At 31.6% G+C, this 22,029-nt stretch overlaps 1 protein-coding gene across 3 annotated transcripts in view; it reads right to left on the bottom strand.

Annotated features, from left to right (window-relative positions):
• Window positions 1-1,722: 1,722 nt before the first annotated feature.
• Window positions 1,723-22,029, bottom strand: part of LOC143191353 (uncharacterized) — a 160,268-nt gene continuing 139,961 nt past the window's right edge. For all 3 annotated transcript variants that reach the window (XM_076396316.1, XM_076396317.1, XM_076396315.1), the window contains one exon: window positions 1,723-5,116. In XM_076396316.1, the coding sequence (XP_076252431.1) occupies window positions 4,269-5,030 (762 nt within the window). In that variant the 5' untranslated portion in view covers window positions 5,031-5,116 and the 3' untranslated portion in view covers window positions 1,723-4,268. The remainder of the gene's footprint in view (window positions 5,117-22,029) is intronic.

The raw sequence follows: 22,029 nt of genomic DNA, 5'->3' as shown, positions 1-22,029 counted from the left end.
CATGGTAGGATCAGCAATTTGTTCAAATAAAACAGTTACTGCAGATGCCAAATGAAGAAATTTAGGGATATATTATTGCAAAGTCTTGCATGATAACACTCGACATTACATAAGTTGTGAATAAATACATTCTAGTGTAGTTATCAAGCATAGTACCTTCTCAATACCATTTGTTCAGATCAATGCAGCATGGCTTGGCTGGCACACGGTTTGGAAATTCTGAAGTGCGAAAATTAATCGATGATTAATTTATTGCTAACCTCACATCGTTCTTTTCACACGATATCGATACAAAAATATTCTGATTAATATATATTGTGCCAGTTTTTCTCAAAATTTTTTTCAAATGTGAGAAAATCACTAGTGCAATATTTATGTAATTTCCATTGGAAAAAAAGCTATCACCATTCTTCCCTCCTTCATACACTTGTTATCGAGTTTCTAAGATGAAGATGTTGAAAAGAATGTTGATGTGAAGAAATAAAAAATAAAACATCAGTCTAAAAAGTTGCTCTAGTTTTAAACATGTTTGTTTTGTTCAGTGTTACTAACCTGTGAGGAATTCCTCAATTTGCGTAAAATATCATGTTGACTAGGAATTGGCATTATGTGGGGACTTCGATACCGATTCGACACACTCCTACAAGGACTCGAAATATTTATATAATTATTTCAAAACATTTTTTAGATTACATATAGTTATCAAACGACTTTCATAAATATAATATAGTATTCCAAACCATTCCTTCAAAACCATGTTTCATTGCAGCAATCCCTTATTTCCTTTTATATCCGTTGTAAATCCATCAGGACAACTTCACACTAAATGAACAGTGCTGAAGCAGCTGCAAGTGCTTCATATATCTGTGACAGCACAACAATTAGATAACGAGTGGCAACTCATGCTTTTTGATTAACATAGGCTTACAATTTATGAACATAATATTGATGGTGAATACTACTGGTGTAAGATGTTTCATTTTAAAAATGTTGCGGAAGAATACTTGTTCCCAAACATAAAAATAGTGATGCTCTTATTGCTGATATTACCGTTTTCGAATCCATCGCTAGTGCAAGCATTTAGTGTCCTTAAAAATAGGGAACTGCAATCAACTAGTAGTGTCTTTGATGGCAACAAGAGAAGTTATTAAGAAATCAAACCCAATTTGGGCAATTTAGCATTGCAACCCTGGTTTCGTGTCATTCAGTATCAAAGGTATTTTTGAATTCCTGGGCAGAATATCCTCAGGGAAGGAAAAGCTGTTTCTAATTATGAACTATTGCAAATTATAAGAAACTAGAAATTCTTTTTACAAAATTGTTGCATTTGTAAACTCTGCAATAATCTTCTTTATCATCAGCCTATTATTTTGATAAACCCAATATTTTTTTTGCTGGTTTCTTAAATGAAATATAATCGAGACCATATTTGTAAACATTACAGAAATATAGAACTCATCATACCTTAATACAGACATATTTTCCTAATCCACAAGCTCTGTAGAATATAGTTTGCAAAAATACAATTAAGTGCTGAACAACCATTAACTAAAGTGTATATTATTAGAGACTAGGGCTACCCCCCTTACTTTAAAGCTTTCATCTATCACCAGTTAATGTTTCTCTTTCCTGTCTTCCGATACCATAGAAGATCCATTTTCAAATAAATCAATTCTTAGGAGAAAACGATACAATATTTGGGGTACAAATCAAACCACAATATGTAGGTTCATGTTATTATTAACATACAATAAAATTACAATTTCAATATGTACAATGTATACAATGGCTATACACTTAATGCCAATCACTTGGCACTCATAATGAGAGTAGTACCCTCCACATTAAACTGCTGGGTTTTGGTTGTGATCGATCGATTATCTGTATGTATATTTTTATTTTTCATATAACAAAGCTTCATCTTAAGACTGAATAAATTAAATGCAATCATCGATAGCAAAAAAAATGTAATAATAAAGAATTCATAATCGGCATTTGATGCAAACACTCGAAAACCAAAGAAAAAAAAAAGACAGTCTGATACTCAACCTCTCGCTCACAGCAATACCCACCAAATTTCTGTTTCAAAATAATTTAAAGAAAATTGTTCCGAACATTCTTAAATAAAAACAGACCTAATTAGATTAGGCCCTGGGTTCCTTCTTTATTGGTTTGTGCCGATTTTTTGAAATTTTCGTGCATTTTTTGCGTTTAAATTAATAAATTATATGATACAGTAAATATACATTTTGTTTATATCACTATCCTTTAATTATTGTTGTTCCATCTCTTTATCTCTATCTATATTCCAGGTGGTTGTTGAGTGTGTGCGTATGTACAAGGATAAACTGGCCATAAGAAACCTAATTAAGCTCAAAGGAAAATTGGTCTGAACCACAGACGTTCATTCTTGTACAAATTAACAGTTATTGGGACAGACATTATTTTAAACTATTTAATTCTTTTGTACATTTGTAAAAAAAGTCTTTTTTGTTGAACACAATATTTTTTAAGCTAAGGTTTGTAATTATATATATGCTATATATATAATAATTTTTAATACAATGTAGATACAGTATCCGTACCAAAAAAAAACCGGCACAATTCAAACATTAACAGTTATCTTTGAATAAAATATAAATATTAAAAAAAGGAGTGTACAAATTGTAGTTCTCTTTAACAAACATTAATTCTTTTTAGATCGGGGCTGAACAGATTTGTCTTCGTCCTTTTTTCCTTATTTAAATAATAAATGTCATTAGTTGTTAATATAGTACAGGTTAAAAGTGTATTTGAAAAATTTGGCTTATAAACATTCAGTCAGTTATGCCTCTTAGTTAGTGTTTCAAATGTTATACAAGTATAAAATAGTGTATTTCTTCCTTCCGTGTAAAAAGTACAGTTTTATAAAATAGTACGCAAGGAGGCATATCATTTAACGTTTTCAAACGGATCTTAACGGAGAAAATCCTCTTTTTGTGTGTATACATATATATTTAATTTTCCATATTAATAATATACTGAGAACTTGTATATGAAAAGTCTTACAATTTAATATATTTCTAAGAAAAGCGTTCTTCAATTATTTAATCATTTATATATTCATAGAACTATCATAAATATTATAACCCTGAAAAATTCCGCCATATCAATCATAATACTTATGTACAAAAATATCATTTCCATTTTTCGAATCTAGCTTACGTCCCAAAGTAAGATACAGCACAAAACGTAATGACACGGAGGACCGCCTGTTAACATTAGAAGAAATAATAAACTCAACGGGTACAAGGCATGGAATGTATCGTACTTTAGGCATAAATTGCATATCTGTATAAATAATTGTATACATTTTCATATAAAAATATCGAAAAGGAAAAATTCATTTAATAAAAATTCATCTATATTTATATAAATCTATATAAAAGACAACATTGGAGATTTGGGGTTGGGAAGGGGTTAGGTAAGATAATTTTGCGTTGCTGTTTGTGATAATGGTGACTCTTTGAATATACGTTAACGATAAATAAATTAGAAACTTTTGAGGTAACAAATAAATGTACTGTCGAAATTTAAACAAGAAAAATGTACACAAGTTTTAAGGTATAAATTTTATATCTCATCATATAAATAATTGTATACATTTTCATATAAAAATATCGAAATTGAAACTTTTTTTTAATAAAAATTATTCTTTTTGTATGGGGGGTATGGGTAAGGTAGAAGATTATTTTGCATTGTTGTTTGTGACTCTTTTCTCTTTAATATACATTAGCGATAAATAAATTAGAAACGTTTGTGGTAAAAATTAAATTTACTATCGAAATTTAAAGAAAAATGTACACAAGTGTTAAGGCATAAATTGCATATCTGTATAAATAATTTGTACACATTTTCATATAAAAATATCGAAAAGGAAACTTTTTTTAATAAAAATTCATCTATTTGTATATATAAATATATATAAAAGACAATATTGGAGATTTAGGGGGAGGGGGAGAGAATATAATTTAGCGTGGTTGTTTGTGATAATTATGACTCTATTCTTTTTAATATACGTTAACGATAAATAAATTAGAAACGTTTGTGTGTAAAAAATAAATTTACTGTCGAAATTTAAACAAGAAAAATGTACACAAGTGTTATTTCGTAGGCACAAACACACTTGACCAAAGACACTCTTGTATCGCATCTGTTGACGCTGGACTAGATAATACTGTTAACCGCACAGCGGCAGTTCTATATACACTAAGAATAAATTAATAGTCTCATAAGGAATCGTTCGACAACAGACGCTTGTCGGTGGGCTGAGGCGGCTCCTTGGGGCGACAGCGACAGCCCTGTCGCGACTGTCGCGCGTAGCACATCTCCAGGCCGCGTTTGGCGCAGCGCATCGGCCAATAGAACCAGAGACACGGTAGCGCGCAGGCCAGCACCGCGAGACAACCCCAGCGTGCTGCGCGCCTATCCGGTCCGCAGCCGCAGGGGTCGTTCGCGCAGCTGTTGCCTTCATCGTCCGCTTCGGAACAGTGATAGAACAGACCCTTGGCGCAGCACAGACACGAAGCGTAGTCCACGATGGTGTCCGACGACACCAAACACGCGCCGTTGCAGGCCCACCTCTCGGGCAAGGGACGCGGCGCCCTGCAGGTCGCGCACCTACACCTGCCGCAGTCGGCACACATGATCGAGGGACCGGCGGCCGAACACTCGGGGGCGAGGGCCGCCGCGGCGTTGGTGGAGGCCGCCGCCGCCGCCGCCGAGGTCTTGCTGAAGGAGAGCGGCTGCTTGGCCACGGGAGCGGGCGGTGGTGGAGGCGCCGGCGGCCGATGGAGGGGGTGGTGGGCGTGAAACAGGGGCGGCGGCGGTTGGCCGCGCAGCGGCGTCTCCACGTACTCATTGTCGCGGCGCTCCGCTTCGGGCCTGGGCTCCGCGAGACTGACGGCGGGGACGGCTCGTAGCGGGATGCTTATGGCGACGGGCCGACGGGGGCCGCGCTGAGGGGCTGCGGGGAATCCATGCTGATCCATCCCCGGCCCTGGAGCGCTTAGCGGCTCGCTAAGGCGGTCCGATGGTTGCCGTTCTTGGCCGTCATCGCTGATGCTGGTGGTGCACTCTGGAACAAAACGAGAAACAGTTAAAATCACATAGTTCTATTTAGCCGGTAATTTATATAATCAAGTAAACTAACATTAAGAGGGGAAATAGTTATAGAGGCTTTAAAAATGATCTTTTTAGATTCATAAATCGATAGTACAACTATTCAAGAATATACTTTGAAAATTCCAAACCACTTAATAGTTATAAACAAGTGTTCCACGATTTAATAGGTGGAGCGCGTGACGTAGTCTGGGACGTACGAGGGTCACTATTTATATTTAGAGAGTAGGAAAAAAACAAATAGGCTGCGAATATCAAACAATCGAAACAGTCGACTGTCTTCAGGCTCTTATGAATATATCCATGATTCGTCACCTGTCACGATTTTATAAACGTCTTTCGAAGCACCCCGATTGAATTTCTTACGCATTTCTTTGCACCAATCGACACAAGCCTTTTTTGAGCGGTTGTCAAATTGTGTGGGATACAACAAGAACATAACTTTCGCACAGCTAAGTGTTCATGTAAAATCGCAAATATGCTGGTAGTCAAAATATCGTCAAAAATGTCAAACTTTACGATGGAACCGTCAGATGGACTCACATGACAACAGTGTTGTCAATTCCCAAAATATAATGTGATATAAAAGTGACCTTCGTATTGGAAGGATCCTTGTTTCTTTTAACAATAGATATCTTGGATATAAATGTATTAGTGATCCAGCAAGGACACTTACATTTTAAAATGAGTTCTAACTGAACTTTCATAGCGTGCGTTTTATTTATACAAAAATAACTTCGTATCCGAAAAACGAGCGTGCCGAAGTACTAGACCTCGTAAAAGATCATTCCACGGAAATCGGTAAATAAATCGACAGTCAAATAACTGTAGTGAAAATGGAGAAGAAAAAGTGAAAAGGCGATTGGTTCCAAATCATTTATATTCTAGTTTAAAAATCATTGAGGTCTCAGCATATTTGGCTGTGTGCTTATTAAAGGAAGCAACCTCCAGTTTTGTAATAATTCTGAACGAGCTTAATATTACCGTTGGTAGCTCAAGCAATTATGCCCAAGAAGTTGGCAATCAACGCATAACCCGATTAGCTCTCTGGACAGTGCAGAAGCTCGAAAAGCTCCACAAGAACAGCAGCAAGCCGAAAATGACACTTATGAAGATGATGAAGGGCTGCGATATGATACTGGGATAGCTGATTAATTAGGTTAAATTAATTTAATACCTTTAGAGTATTACGTAGTTAAATACATTTATTCTTAATTGGGTAAAAAATCCGTCCTACACCTGTTTCCCTACTCTGAAGGACGAGGAGTTAAACAAAAAAGGAAAAAATAATATATAGTTATTGTTTTGTAAAAATAATGTCGTATTGACTGGAGACTCTTTTCAGGTGGAAAGTACGATGGATGGAAGATGAAGATTTTGCTTTGACATCGATGAATGACATATTCAAATATGGTTTTTGAATTTTGATAAATAATATTAGATAATATCAAGTCTTTATTTAACTATGGTTTATGGAATTTCTGAAAAAATGTTTCAGTATAACGTCATGTAAATATGCTGCATGGGCTTGTTGTAAAAATTCAAGTATTTATGTAAATATGGTTTATGGAATTCCTGTAAAAATGTTTCAATATGATGTCTATGTATATGCTGCATGGACTTACTGTAAATTTATTTCAACATTACTTCTATATAAATATGGTGTTTTTCACTACCTATTTTCAGATTTGCAATACAATTTTCTAATAGAATATGGCTTATTATTAAGAAATGTTTCCCAATTTTTATTTACTTAGTAAAAACAATTACAAAAAAAAACACTTGCAATAAAATATTCGAATATTCAAGCTTTTGGATTATCACCACGTTGTTCAAGCGATTGGAAAAATTGGTTTTATTTTGTATTACACCCAACAATTCTGCCTTCTTATTTTTTTTGGCTTTGCCCTGTCTTCGACTAAGGAAGGCCCTGTCTTCGGTATTAAAACCGCCACTTTTAAAACCAGTATCCACATATTAACGTCATCCTCTTTATCCAATCTCATATTTTTAAATAAACTGATATTAAGGACAGTGGGGGCGATTGCAATGATTTCACAAAAGCTTTATAAACATAAGGCAATTTAAATCACGTAATCTTCTTTGTCCAATAACTTTAAATAAATATTATATTATTTTAAATATAAATATTTAAATAAAATTACTACTAAATTTTGTAACCATTTGACAACAGGGACGATCAGTACCAACACAAACTGAATTTTGTAGACTAATTCGGTTACATGTTCTGACGCATCAGACAGCATTCTGTCCCTTTTTAACTAGAGTAAAATGAGAAGGAAATATCCGCTCAGAGTTGAACGCGAAATTTTATAATTTTACAAACTACATTTGGCGGTATAATCGACGTCATATATGACGTGCGTTAGCTATTGCATTGGAAGGACTATATAACCTTCATTTACAAATTAATGTATTACTATTTTTCTGCTGTATTTGCGTCAATACATAAGCTTTAAGTGTGGAATATACAGTCTAATATATATATATATATATATATATATATATATATATATATATATATATATATATATATATATATATATATATATATATATATATATATATATATATATATATATATATATATATATATATATATATATGTATATATATATATATATATATATATATATATATATATGTATATATACATATATAAGCAAGTGAAGCTAAAGTTAAGTGTAAGATTTAACTATATTAAGTTAGTGCGATATTAAACTGTATTTTCTAATCTCTAGTCTATTTGTGGATCTTGTTTGCATTGCCACTTGTACTTTTTTATTGCTCTAGGCAAACATATGTCTTTTGCTATAATGCCTGTGTGATTGGCAAATATTTCAAGTACCGTTTCTTCCAATGTCGATATCAGCAGTGTGGGGCAGGTATAGAAGTGGTCTGAAGATATTACCGTACGCAACTCCAACCGAATTAAGTTTAAATGTTCAGAATATTCTCCCATGCGAAACTTTTTGTTCGGAAAAAATACGACTCCAGAAATTGACTATAGCTAGCAATGTTGCAGACCAGTATTTATTTCTTTTGAAATGTCTATTCAATAACCGCTGTTACTGTGGTGATGGAAATCTTGTTCTTTAACCGACTTCAAAAAAGGAGGAGGTATATATCTTTTATGTATGTTCGCCGATATCTCTATCAATTATGGACCGATTTTCAAAATTCTTTTTTTATTCGAAAGAGTGCCTAAACAATACAAATATAATAATATAATTTTGTGACATATACACAAAATTAAATTTCGAACAAAACAAATCTACTTCGTTGCTCGGCACCGACTTCAAAGTGATTAGTTGGTAGTAGTTAAACAATATTGTAAATAGATAAATAGATTTAGGTAGGTATTATGCTAAATTGTGTGTATATAGTAGAATATAAAATACGTGTAGTAAAGAGGTTAAATATGTTTTTTACATATAAAATGTATTACAATGATTATTATGTACATATTTTATTTTAAAACGTTTTTATTTGTGCTAAAACTCTAAGTTTCATTATATTTTACTTTTTAGTGAGTTCCTTATTTATTTTTTGAAGTCGCTCCAATTTTGTTAAAAATATTTTATTAAGCATAATTATTTGTACCACCTTAAAATATCCCAGAACAAGCTTCAGTCTCAAGCGGATATTAAATATGTCTGAATTTAAAGTGAGTCAATCTATAGGTTATTGTGAGACGATTTTTAACATATATATATATATATATATATATATATATATATATATATATATATATATATATATATATATATATATATATATATATGGTTGAATTGGCATCGGGATTAATTAAGACCCCTTGGTACAAACAAATTTAAAATACTGCAAGCTGATATGTTACTTTAACTAATTTAAAAAATTTAAAACAAAATAAAACCTTAATGAAATAATTGAAAACTTTAACTACAACTAGAGAGAGTAGCGAAAGCTCCATTTGACATCATTGTTAATGTTACCCTAATAATTCAGGGGCTATTGCTATTAAGCCACCTATAATTGTTTTCCACAAGATTCTAATTTTCAAATATTTGCTATAGTAGTTTTATGAAAACTAATTGAATAAATAATCCACCTTTATTAAGTGAAGAAGTTAGTTCTTTATCTTCTAAAGTAATATTGAATAATTTTTCTCATTGTCTTAATATTTTAATTAGCGTTGGGAACTATCGACTGAAAACGACTATCGACTGTTTAGTAATTGAGTACTTTTTACTATCGACTGTTTCAGTCGCTATTTTTTGTTCGACTGATTTTGTTACTATTTACTATCGACTGTTACAGTCGTGTACTTTTAGTTGCTATTTTTGGTTCTACTAGTTTTATTCTACTATTTTTAACGTTCTGGCTCTGTCGCCCTACCAGCGACCTTGACAAAAATGTAGCCAATTTATGCTTACACAGATTTATGTTATATATATAGTTTTATGAATTTATGTAAATAATACCATACAATAACAATATATTGTATATTAATATAGCATTTTGGAACAATATTATTCACGATTATTACTGTAATAGGGTAAAAAGATTAAAATTGTGAATGATAAATAGTAAAATACTTTTGACTGTTTTTATGGCAATAATAAGTAATATATAGAAAAATTCCATTCCTTTTTACAGATCCAGAGAACCTTCAAATATAAAAGTAACTCTACTTCGTTTAAAATGATATTATTAATTGCACGTTAATAGTATTCAGTAATTATTTGTTCCTTATATATTTTAATCTTGAAGGAATATGTACGTCTCCGTCTCGCTTATACTACCGTTGGAAACTAAAGCACATATAAAATTAACTGCTCCAAGTAATTATCTCCGTCCTTTACTCTCTCACAATTTATACAAGAAAGGGTTCGTACATCTTCGTCTGACATCACGAATTGAAAAAAAAAACAGTCGAACGAAGAGCATTTGACTGAAAATAGTAAGTACTATTATTACTATTTTCAGTCGCTAGTTTTATGACTATCGACTATTTCGACTGTTTTGCTTGCGACTATCAACTGTTTCGAATGTTTTCAGTCGATAGTTCCCAACGCTACTAGAAACTATATGCCAAATTCTTTCATTTTTGAACATTTTCAACGATGTGGAAATAAATTACTGACCAAATTATTTCTGATCTTTGAACTGTCGAAACTAATTTATACCATGTGACAAAACGCTAAATTGCTCCAGCAATTATCTGCGTCCTTTCCTCTCTCATAATTTATACAGGAAAGGGTTCGTACTTCGTCTGATATCACGAATTTGAACAGTCGAACCGTACATTGGACTGAAAATAGTAATTACTATTTTCAATCGCTAGTTTTTTGTCCACGACTGTTTCTACTGTTTTCAGTCAATAGTTCCCAATGCTATTTTTAATTATGTAGAATAATTGTATATATTACGGTGATACTTGATTAAGCTGTCGAGAGCTAAAATATTATAATATTTTAGAAATTATTTATATAATAAAATATTTGTTATACAAATATAAACCAACACCACCGACAATTTAGCTTCATATGTAAGACGTCTCCGTGGGTTTAACGCTACTAAGAAAATCGGTGGGCGTTATGTATATATGACGAGATATTCAAACGCGAGCCTTGCCTAGGTTACAGCGTATTCATTAATAAGGTCACTGGTATAAGTCAAATTAAATAATGCCTAGCTAACTCAATATCCCACAAATTCGATTTCTCTTTTGTCCTGGCATAATAATAAGACTGATCGACGATATACGCATGGATCGTATCGCATATCACTAAAAATCAACGACAAACCTGAAGAGAAACTCTATGAAAATAATTAATTATACGGCTAATCAATCAGCTCACTTCCTGGATGGATATTTTCTATCGAAATATGGAGTATAATATACTGACCCTAGTGCTATATACACACACACATACACACGCACACAGGCGTTTGTCAAGAAATTGTGCTCACATATTCAGCTGACCTTCTGATAACATTCTTACAATATTTCCTGATATTGACTATATGTATAGTAAGAGAACATATGTATATATCAACGATAAATGCAGGGAATATTTAAAAATATGTATTTAAGTATAAACACCGATATTATTGTTATGGTATCCTACTGTCCATTTATATCATCTTAACCAATGAATTGTTAAAGTTATTTCATAATAGTATGAATTTATGTATAAAATGCAGTAATAATTTTAATATAAACCAGAATTTCTTGTTAAAAATTATGCAATTTTATTTTTATATATTGAATGATGATAATAAAATGTTTTTTAAAATTGAATTAAATATGTCTTCTGTTTGACTGAAGTCTTTCGGGCTATTAATTTGAGTTTTCTAATGAGAATGACGTTAAGTCAAGTAGTTTCAGATGAATACAGTGGTTGCGAGTTGTTGTTGATCATAGAGAGAAAAAACCTAGTACCAACACATCAGTTCGAGTTTATTAACAATCATTCAACAATTTACCAGGCGCACAGAATAACAGATGTTATTGAAAAAGCCTACGAAAGTAAAAGACTATGCTCAGCTATTTTCTTGGATGCAGCACAAGCCTTCGATAAGAGCTGGCATGAAGGCCTTGTTCATAAACTACAGAAAATATCACCAAAACAACATACCGAACTACTAACATCTATATAGGATAATATATATTTTCTATATGTATTGGAAATAAATATATGTATAGGAAAATGTATTGGCTAATTGGATGAAAATCACAATCACCAGTAGATAATAAATTGTTATTGCATAATACATATTGTATAAGCAAATACTGAAAACTATATGGACATACGTTCAATTATGGGGATGTTCTGCAAAGAGTAACATAAACAAAATATAAATTTTTAAAACAATGTCCTGAAAAGTATTGTGGGCGCACCCAAATACTACAGGACTTACTACCTACGTCGAAACCTTCAGATACCCATAGTCAGTCAAGAAATCAAGAGAGTTACAAGGGGGCATGAAGAAAGACTAAATTCTCATGAGAATATTCAAGTATTGCAACTTTTGGATACCAGAGAAGGACTCAAAAAATCAAACCATCCGATCTTATGTAATGTTGTGTAGTGAGGTGCATGTAATAAAAAATACAACAGTGACATGTACAAACATTATTTCATCAGAGACTGAGATAGCGCCGATGGGTCCTCCTAGTTATATACCTAGATTTAAGTTATCATAAAGACAAATTGTAGCTTCAGTGAAAGCGACTAGTAACAATGTAATAACTAAATAATAATAAAAAAAGTTGTTAAGATTTTGGTTAGAAAAGTAATTTTTGGTCTCAACAAAACTGGCCTTTTAATACCTATTCACTCTCTTAAATGCCGACTCATTTTTATCAATTTGACAATATCTATGTTAAGTGACTATGTCTTTTACGGGACAATACATTTTTATCTTGTAAGATACTGAAATAAGAACTAACAAAACATTATTTGCGAAACTTTAGTTTAAAATAATTCGCACGAAAAAATAAATCTTAAACTAAGCAGAATGCACAGAGTATCTGAAAGTGATGCATTTGAGATGAATATTTAAATAAAAATTATTATTAAACATGTATACAAGCGCCAAACTGAATTTTCAATATGACAACTGTCGGCCACATGTTGCAAAAACCTGTAGAAACATACAAAGAAACGCTTAAATATAGTACGACATCATGTGGTTTAAATATTATGCAGTATCTGAAGTGAAATATCATCGAATAAGGCATAAAAAATGTTGGGGTAAGAAACATATTGCTAATAAAAAAACTCTTAAACTAAGCCGAATCTATAAAATACTGTATTTACCAATGAAACAGAGTATTGGTTGATATTACTACGTTGACAATATTCAAGATTTGAGGTAAACCAGAAATAAACACAAACAATTTCAATTACATCATACACGTAACTGTTAATCTTACCCATATTAATTAGATACATCTATATAAAAGTTAATGGATAACCGTACAACGAGACCATTCATAACAATAGAAAACAATTTTTGTACGCTGTGTGTGTGTATTTGTTGTGGTTTATTTCAATAGCATACCAAGAAATATTCCACAATATTTCATGAGCTTATCGGTCAACGACTTACCAAATGACTGGTTTTTAAAGTTTGTTCTCTATCGGTAAACATTTGCCTATAGATAGCTCTTATTTTTTTATAGCATTTAAGACGTATATTTGAGTATATTTGAATGACTGCATTCAAGAGCTCCAAAACTAGTCGACACTGTGTCTAGTGTTTTTAGTTGGATATAAATTTATAAGAAATCAGTAAATTTTCAAAATAATAAAATAAAATAAACTTAACTAAAATGATGATAATTACATAACATACTGATAAGGTGAAGAATAGACAACAGAATCATTAAGAAAATAAAAATTATCAATAAAAAAAGGATTCCAAAAAGCCAGGTTGTAGTAAGATTGTTAATTAATAACTAAAAGGAAAATTAAACGTCACTTACTAGTTTAATTGATGAATTTCATCTTACTAAATCTGAACAACCATATTTTAAGATTTTAACAGTAGTTGTTTAGTTAGCCAGAAGCTTTTATATGATCTTATTCGTGAGCATTAATAATAGATAATACTGGCCGTATTTAATAGTCAGAAAGGGCAATTTTGTGAACTATTTTCTTAGGTATGATGACAAGTAAATTTTCTTCAATTATTTATAATTGAAGAATCATAATCCATTAAGATAATGAAAAATCCGGTAGATGCAATAACAATATGAACAAACACCATTTTTAGCCGACCTCGAAATAGGGCGAGGTTGTATATGTTCGGCTGTATATATATTTTTTTAATGTATATTCCCCTACCGAAATCGTTCAGTGCAAAAGCCGTTCAGTTTGCTTTTCAAGCACTAACCATAGCATATAAGACCAACCACGTAAAAATATTATAGACAACTGCTTCTATGGTGTAATGGTTACAGCTTTCAGCACCCAAACGAAGGTCGCGGGTTCGATTCCCAGCGGGGACAATAACTTTTTCTTGTTCTAGTTTAGTTTGAAAATTTGTCAAATCACCTAGGCTAGGTAAGGGACCTGAAGCGTTCCTTACCTTCAATCATTGTTTCTATATTTCAATTTTTCCTCATACGGGATGCACCTTTACTTGGCCTATCCATTGTAATATTAAATAAAATAACTGCGTAACTTATTGAGTAAATATCAAACGCTAAATAGAGAAAAATAAAATATTTTTAACAAAAACTGTACATAATAATCGCTAGAATAATATAATCTACTACACGTACTTTATATTCTAATGTATACACAAAATTTAGCTTAATACATCCATAAATCTATTCATCTATTTACATTATTTTTTTACATATTTTAAAGTCTCCTTTTACAACTATGGGTTTATCTGGACTGGACCTACTATTTAACGTGGGCTCCGAACCACGGTCCTCGGCATTAAGCCTACCGACCGGCGAGTGACCAACTTTAAAAATCATCCCAGAAGACATCCGGTCTAACCCAGTCTGGTTACTGGCGTGATTGGGATCATTTTTCTTGTCGGATTTTACACTCTTGCCTAGGACAATCAAATATTAAACAATCATAAACATAACATAAACGATCTAATTTGTTGCTCGTACCGACTTCAATGTGATCATTTGGTAGTACTTAAAATAATATTGTAAAAAGATGAATAGGTTTAGGTAGGTATTAAGCTAAATTATGTGTATATAGTAGAATATAAAATACGTGTAGTAGATAGGTTAAATATGTTTTTTGTTGACTTTTATTTAGTTATTACAACGATTATTATGTACATACTTTATTTTAAAATGTTTTTATTTGTGTTAAAAATCTAAGTTTGATTATTTTTTTATTTTCAGTGAGTTCCTTTTTTTGAAGTCGGTTAAATTTTTTTATAAAAAATATTTTATTGGAGAGCCTTAAAGGGTAGGGCAACGATGGTTAACCAAACTAAGGTCAGCAGAGCATACAGTAGTCAAAAATTGTCGTCGGCTATTCTGGGAAATATTTACCCAGCATTTATCGAGAACTGTTGACATCTGCACACATACACTGTTTGTATAACTGCTCTGTACCACAAGTAAAATCTCATAATTTTAGACCTGAGTACTACCTGAAATATCTCCCAAAGGAACGCCAGAGCTACTGTATGTACATCCAACCGAATAACAACAGTAATATTATCAACCGTGTATGAGTATTTACATCTAATCCTGGTAAAAACAAATCTAATTTCGTTATCATAATATCAACCAGAATATGGACGAAGAAACATCTCTAAATAATTTAACATTCCAAAGATTATAGGAATAAACTATATATTGATTTATAACTTAGAGTAAGTCATTCTTCATATCTATTAACAAAAATAATAATAATGAAAAAAATTAAAAATTGAAAATATTTTGAATTTGAAACAAAATTAACAAGAATTCTAAAGCCTAAATTTCCAAGTGGTCTTAAACAAGCTTTAAAATAACCACAAAATAATTTTGGTATCACAAATTGTGAATATACAAAATACACTGTTTGTATATCATAGCATATCGTACTTCCTTGTTGTTTACAATTGTTAGAATATTATTTATAAATAGGAATCTAAGAAGCTACACTTAACGTAATATAATTAAGCATCAAAACTGATATGACGAAAAAAAATTTAGAAAACTAATACAGAGATAAAAATCAAAGAATCTACATATTTATGGACCAAATACTTAAAAGAAAATACGCCTGAGTCTGTGTCGCTCATAGGAAACATTAAATAAACATGTACCGTGCTAATCAAACAGGATGTTGCAAAATATTTTTTACGCTACACAGAATGAGAAGCCCAATCACTGAGGTTCCTGCTATCCGTATCAAGAAGCCTCGCAATCGGCGATTATATGAAATTTTTATTGCTGTTTTACAAGGTCGTCTGTGGAGCCAGCCATGATAATATCAGAAGGAAAAAGAATTCAAAACATTAAAATACGATTAAATCATTTGCTGTTATAATTTGGGCAATATAACTGTTTTTAACCGACTTAACCTAAAAGGTGGAGGTTCTATGTCGGCTATATATATATATATATATATATATATATATATATATATATATATATATATATATATATATATATATATATATATATATATATATATATATATATATATATATAATATATATAATTAATGTCTGTTCGCCGATTTATCCGTCAGTTGTGGACCAATTTTCAAAATTCAGTTTTTTATTCGAAAGAGTGCACTTCCGAGATGGTCCCATTAGAACCAAGTCAGGATGTGATGGGGGAAGGGGGGAAATCGAGGGAAAGGCTCAAATTTCAATGGAACGTACACAGTTTTCACATATTTTTTATCTAAAATAATCAGATATTTGGGTGTAATGTTATTGCTGAGCTGGTGTGTGTTTTTTAAGCACTAACTATAGCATATAAGACCTCGTAGAAATATTGTGGACAACTGCTTCTATGTTGTATTGGTTAAAACGTTTATCTACCAAACGGAGGTCGCGAATTCGATACACGTTTTATTTTAAAATGTCCTTTTTCTGTTAAAAATCTAAGTTTAATTATTTTTTAATTTTTAGTGAGCTCCTTATTTATTTTCTGAAGTCGGTTAATTTTTTTTTGTTTTTGCTTCTCTATATTTGAAATTGAAACTATAATCTCTCTCTCTATAACTGAAAGAAATAACGAAGATGAAAAAGGATAAACAACATAAAAATACTGAGGCAAAAGTGACAGCAGTGCTCAAAATTTCCTTGAGTAACACTATTTTGACAAAAACAGTAATGCAACGATCATAAAACCTGACACTTGAACATTGGAAGAATGTAATAGGGTCAGATGAATCACCGTTTCTATTGTTCCCTACAAACGGCCGAATTTATATGGTCAAGCATGGGGGATATTCCCAATCATGATTCCCCATGAATAAATCTTACTCTAACTGGTATAATGCTGCCGAATACTGCTGTAGCGACCTTGAGGCATGTCGAATTTTACATCGTGGAATAACAGTCAACCCAGAAATATAATCCCAGATGTTGAACACAGGAGGGGTGCCAGCAGCGACAACTAAAACACGATAACGAATAGCTGGCAACCCCAAGACGTTTATCTGGGATGTTATTGAAGGGTATTTCGAATTATTCAGTAACCGACCATCGTTTGGTTCAGACGTGCCACCATCGACTGTCCAAGCCTCGTCACCAGGTAACACCGCTGCCAGCCTTTTTTTATCATTTGTATTTTTACATTTTTATATTGCTTCAATAACTAACGGTCACATAATGTAAACACCACTGTTTCATTTCGTTTTACCGAGCCACATCATTTACCCTAAACAGCTTATATTTTAAGATGATAATGCGCCCTTACACAGTGCCACAAAGCTCAGTTTTGGTTTGAGGATCACGAAAGATATTCCCTGGCCCGTACAATCGCCAGACCTCAACAAAATTGACTCGCAATAGTTTTATACCAGAGAGTGATGAGTAACTTTCCATCTCTAAAATCATTGTATCAAATGGCGGATGTATTGATATAAGAATAGGACAATATTCCATTGAAAAGTATCCAGACATGATTCTGCGACGAATTGCAGCTGTTTTAAAAGCTAGTGGTGGCTCAACACTTACTCACATACTCATATTATATCGAAAATTTCATTCAATTATATATAAAAAAAAACATAATAAAATAGCCTTAAAAGATACGTATCTTAAAAACAGTCTGTGATATTTTATCACAGATAAAAAGACATACATATTTAAAGACGATTAAAGCTTTTACTCAAATTACTATGACCCACATTAAAAGTGTAACTACACTTCTATATTCAGTCATTAAGAAACTAGTTTACAAGTATTTTTCAAGGTAAAATACGAACGCTTTACAAAGAGTTGCTTTTACTTCCTGTACACATCGCTCTTCGTGTTTCCGATATTGCTTCATTCATTAAAAGTCGTCCGGTTACATTTAGAAAAAAAAAACAACGACATAACGTTATTATTCGCTTTCTAATAATTTTCTAATTAACAAGAAAATGTTATGGTGAATGCGTGTAAAACTTCCTCCTACCTTTTTCTATTGTTGAAAATATAGCTGTATTTCAATAAAAATAGTACATTGTTCTGAAATATTTTCAACCAGAAACTATAACTTCTTGCCACGTTTCAGTTCGTTTAACGATTCTATTTCAAATAACTACTAAGAAAATCAAATTAAAAAAAAATTCTAGACTAGAAACTAGCGTTGGGAACAATAGAGTGAAAACTACTATCGACTGTTTAGTAATTCGACTACTAAACAGTAATAATTACTGTTTAGTAATTGTTACTATTTTTGGTTCTGCTAGTTTCATTTGACTGATATTTAGCGTTTTGGCTCTGTCGTCCTACCCGCGACCTTGACAAAAATGTACTCAATTTATGCTTACAGAGATCTATATGTATTATATATATAGTTAGATGATTTTTTTGGTAGTTTGCTTGTAAATGACAATATATTGTATATTACTATAGCAATATTTTGGAACAATATTTTTCAAGATTGTTAATGCAATTGGATAAAAATATTAAAATTGTGAATGATAAATAGTAAAATACTTTTGGCTGTTTTTATGACAATAAGAAGTAATATTTCGATTACTCTCTCACAAAGATCTAGTAGTTATTGTGCCACCGATTTTTATTATATTATGGATTAGCTTTATATATATAACATACACCTAGTTTAATCTTTATTTAGTATTTATGGTTATTGTACATCTTTAATTTTTAGGTTTTCAGTTCTATTGTATTGTCGATATTTATTATAGTATAATATCAATTAATATATTAAAATACGGTAAAACATTTGTGGCATATTATTCAATTCCATTCCTTTTTACACATCCACAAAACATTCAAATATAAAAGTAATTCTACTTCGATTAAAATGAAATTATTAATTGCATGTTAATAGTATTGGGTAATTATTTCTTTCCTTGTCTCTTTTAAAGTTAGTACGTGAAGGAATACGTACATCTTCATCTCGCTTATACTACCGTTGGAAAATATAAGTACATAAAATTAACTGCTGCAAGCAATTATCTCCGTCCTTTCTTCCCTCACAATTTAGGGTTCGTACGTCTTCGTCTGACATCACAAATTGAAAAAAAAAAACAGTCGAACGAAGTGCATTTGACTGAAAATAGTAATTACTATTATTAGTATTTTCAGTCGCTATTTTTTTGACTATCGACTATGTCGACTGTTTTGCGACTATCAACTGTTTCGAATGTTTTCAGTCGATAGTTCCCAACGCTACTAGAAACCATATCCCAAATTCTTTCATTTTTGAACATTTTCAACGATGTGGAAATAAATTACTGATCAAAATGATTTCTGATCTTTGAACTGTCGAAATTAATTTATACCATGCAATAAAAAACTAAATTGCTGTATGTCAACCAAAAAATAGCAGTTACTGTAAACAATTTATTACAAGAAATAGTATATTCTCAAATAGTAAGAACTTGAGAACGTGTTCTATATATATATATATATATATATATATATATATATATATATATATATATATATATATATATATATATATATATATATATATATATATAATTGTTAGCACTACACATCACCTAAATATATGTATAATAAACATGATATAAGGCTGAAATATTAGCAAAATGCCCAGAACTTAAGTGATTCAAACAATTGTTTAAAAAAATAATAAAAGCATATTACGGTATAATTATGTAAAAACGGAGAAAATATATATTATAGAAAGATTAATATGGACAAACTTGTAACAACGAACAGAAACAACACTGTAAGACAGAAGATAATATACTTAAGAGCAATTAAGTATATATACGTAAAAAAGCCAAAAGCCCAGAACAAAACCCTTTATATTAAAACTAATTTCTCGGTGTTGAAACACGTATTTTTTCCTGGATATCTAACCATTAAATGATTAAACACGACTCCTAAACTACAGTTCAACAGTTATTCCTGGCCGAAAAATAACGTGACGTGATAGATCAAAATATTATGTTAAAGCTTGTTTGACCTACATGAAACTGTTACTTAACCTCAAATTCAAATAAAAACCCAAGTGTGATCTACAAAAATTAAATTATGTAACGAATGACAAAAAAAACTTGCCGAAAGTTAAATTAAACCGAAAAAATCCGAAGTTGTTAATGGAACTTCACGGTTCTCTTGTTCGTTCATTAAACCTTTACAACTCAGCCGGACCAAAATATATGACCGTATGATCCATTCCAACACTTACTACAACCCGTTCTATTTATATTGAGCGGCGAACACTTATTGAGGTTGAGATATATTTAAAAACAACACACCGGTTTAAAATAGTTGACAGCGTCTATTTTCGAAACGTTTGTTCTGAGCCTAATCCTCAAGTTAATTACTAATGGCATCATAAAATAAACAACGACGACGCGGCAAGATCACGAACGGGCTGACTAACAGCGACGCTGATGCATTTCGATCACTTCGAAGTTGTCGATCACATAAGTTGATTAATAGAGATAGGTGAACGGCATATGCAAAATTATGGAGCAATTAAGTTGTAAATATTGAGACCAACGATACCAAAAAAACATATGATGTAATGAGCATAACATATTACTCAATAAAAGAATTCGAAACTAAAAAAGATGGCACAAATAATAAAAAGTGACGAAACAGAAATGAATTGTAAAAAAGTATTTGATATCCAAATGTTTTTTTTCAACCAACAGATATGGTACTAATATATGGGATAAAAGAAAAAACTTTCTAATGAAATATTTACAGTAATTGTCACATTTAGGCTTCAAAATCAAATTAAAGACAATCCAAAATAATAGGGTTTTTGTTGAAAATGTTTGTGTAATAGTTCTCATAGACGAATAATTGGGTGAACATTCAAAACTAGCTTGCAACAATGCCAAAAAAATCGAAAAGCAATAAATAAACATCGATAAGATACCACATCTAATCGTAAAAAGAACTATCTTACTTAAAAATACATCTCGATGGTAGGTTAAATTGGAAACATCACGTTAGACAAAAAGCAGAGCTGATTAGACTCAAAGTCAAGCAACTGCACTAATTAGTCGGAAGATACTCTCAACTTGGCCCAAAATTGAGATTAGATCTTCATCAAACCAACTAGTTCTACTTAATTAATTACCAATGCTTATAACCACGTAACCAACGAAGAGTTGCACGATGACCTCGAAATCAAAAAACATGAAATGAGGTTGCTAAATCACAGCAACGTGGAGGAATACACCTATTGGACAACACGCAGAAAGCCAGAAGATTGAAGCGAACCAAGCCACAAGAAGTTGTTTAAGAGTGTAAGTGTATTCTTAAATTTAGCTTAAGTAGTAAATTGGTTTGTAAATTAAGATTGTCTCGGAGTAATTCGACAACACTATATTAATAACCCTATTGATAATGAATATATAATAATATTGATAATTGAAATATTGAATATTTTGTTCTTGTATTATATTACTCATGGAAAATATGTTCTACTGTTGTGTTATTAAATATTAATAGAGACAGTGTTTCAAAAACCTCTATTCCCCTTAAATATTTTAAAAAATATTTTTTTTACTAACCAGGGTTTATCTGGAGTTGAGCAACTGTTTAATGTAGGCTCTACGTACGAATAAAGCTACTGACTAGTGAGAAATAATCACATAAGACATCCAGACCAGAGTTACTAGCTTGACTGGGATGGTATTTCTTGTTTCTGTTGACTAGAGACATTGTGATTGTAACTGTACAATCATAAATATAAAATACATTCAT

Source organism: Rhynchophorus ferrugineus, unplaced genomic scaffold (genome assembly GCF_030347505.1).
Source record: "Rhynchophorus ferrugineus isolate W39M unplaced genomic scaffold, kcgeb_rfMv2 rfM2, whole genome shotgun sequence".
NCBI classification, from domain to species: Eukaryota; Metazoa; Arthropoda; class Insecta; order Coleoptera; family Curculionidae; genus Rhynchophorus; species Rhynchophorus ferrugineus.
Note: the sequence above shows the minus strand (reverse complement) of the source record. Positions and strands in the feature narration are given on the sequence as shown.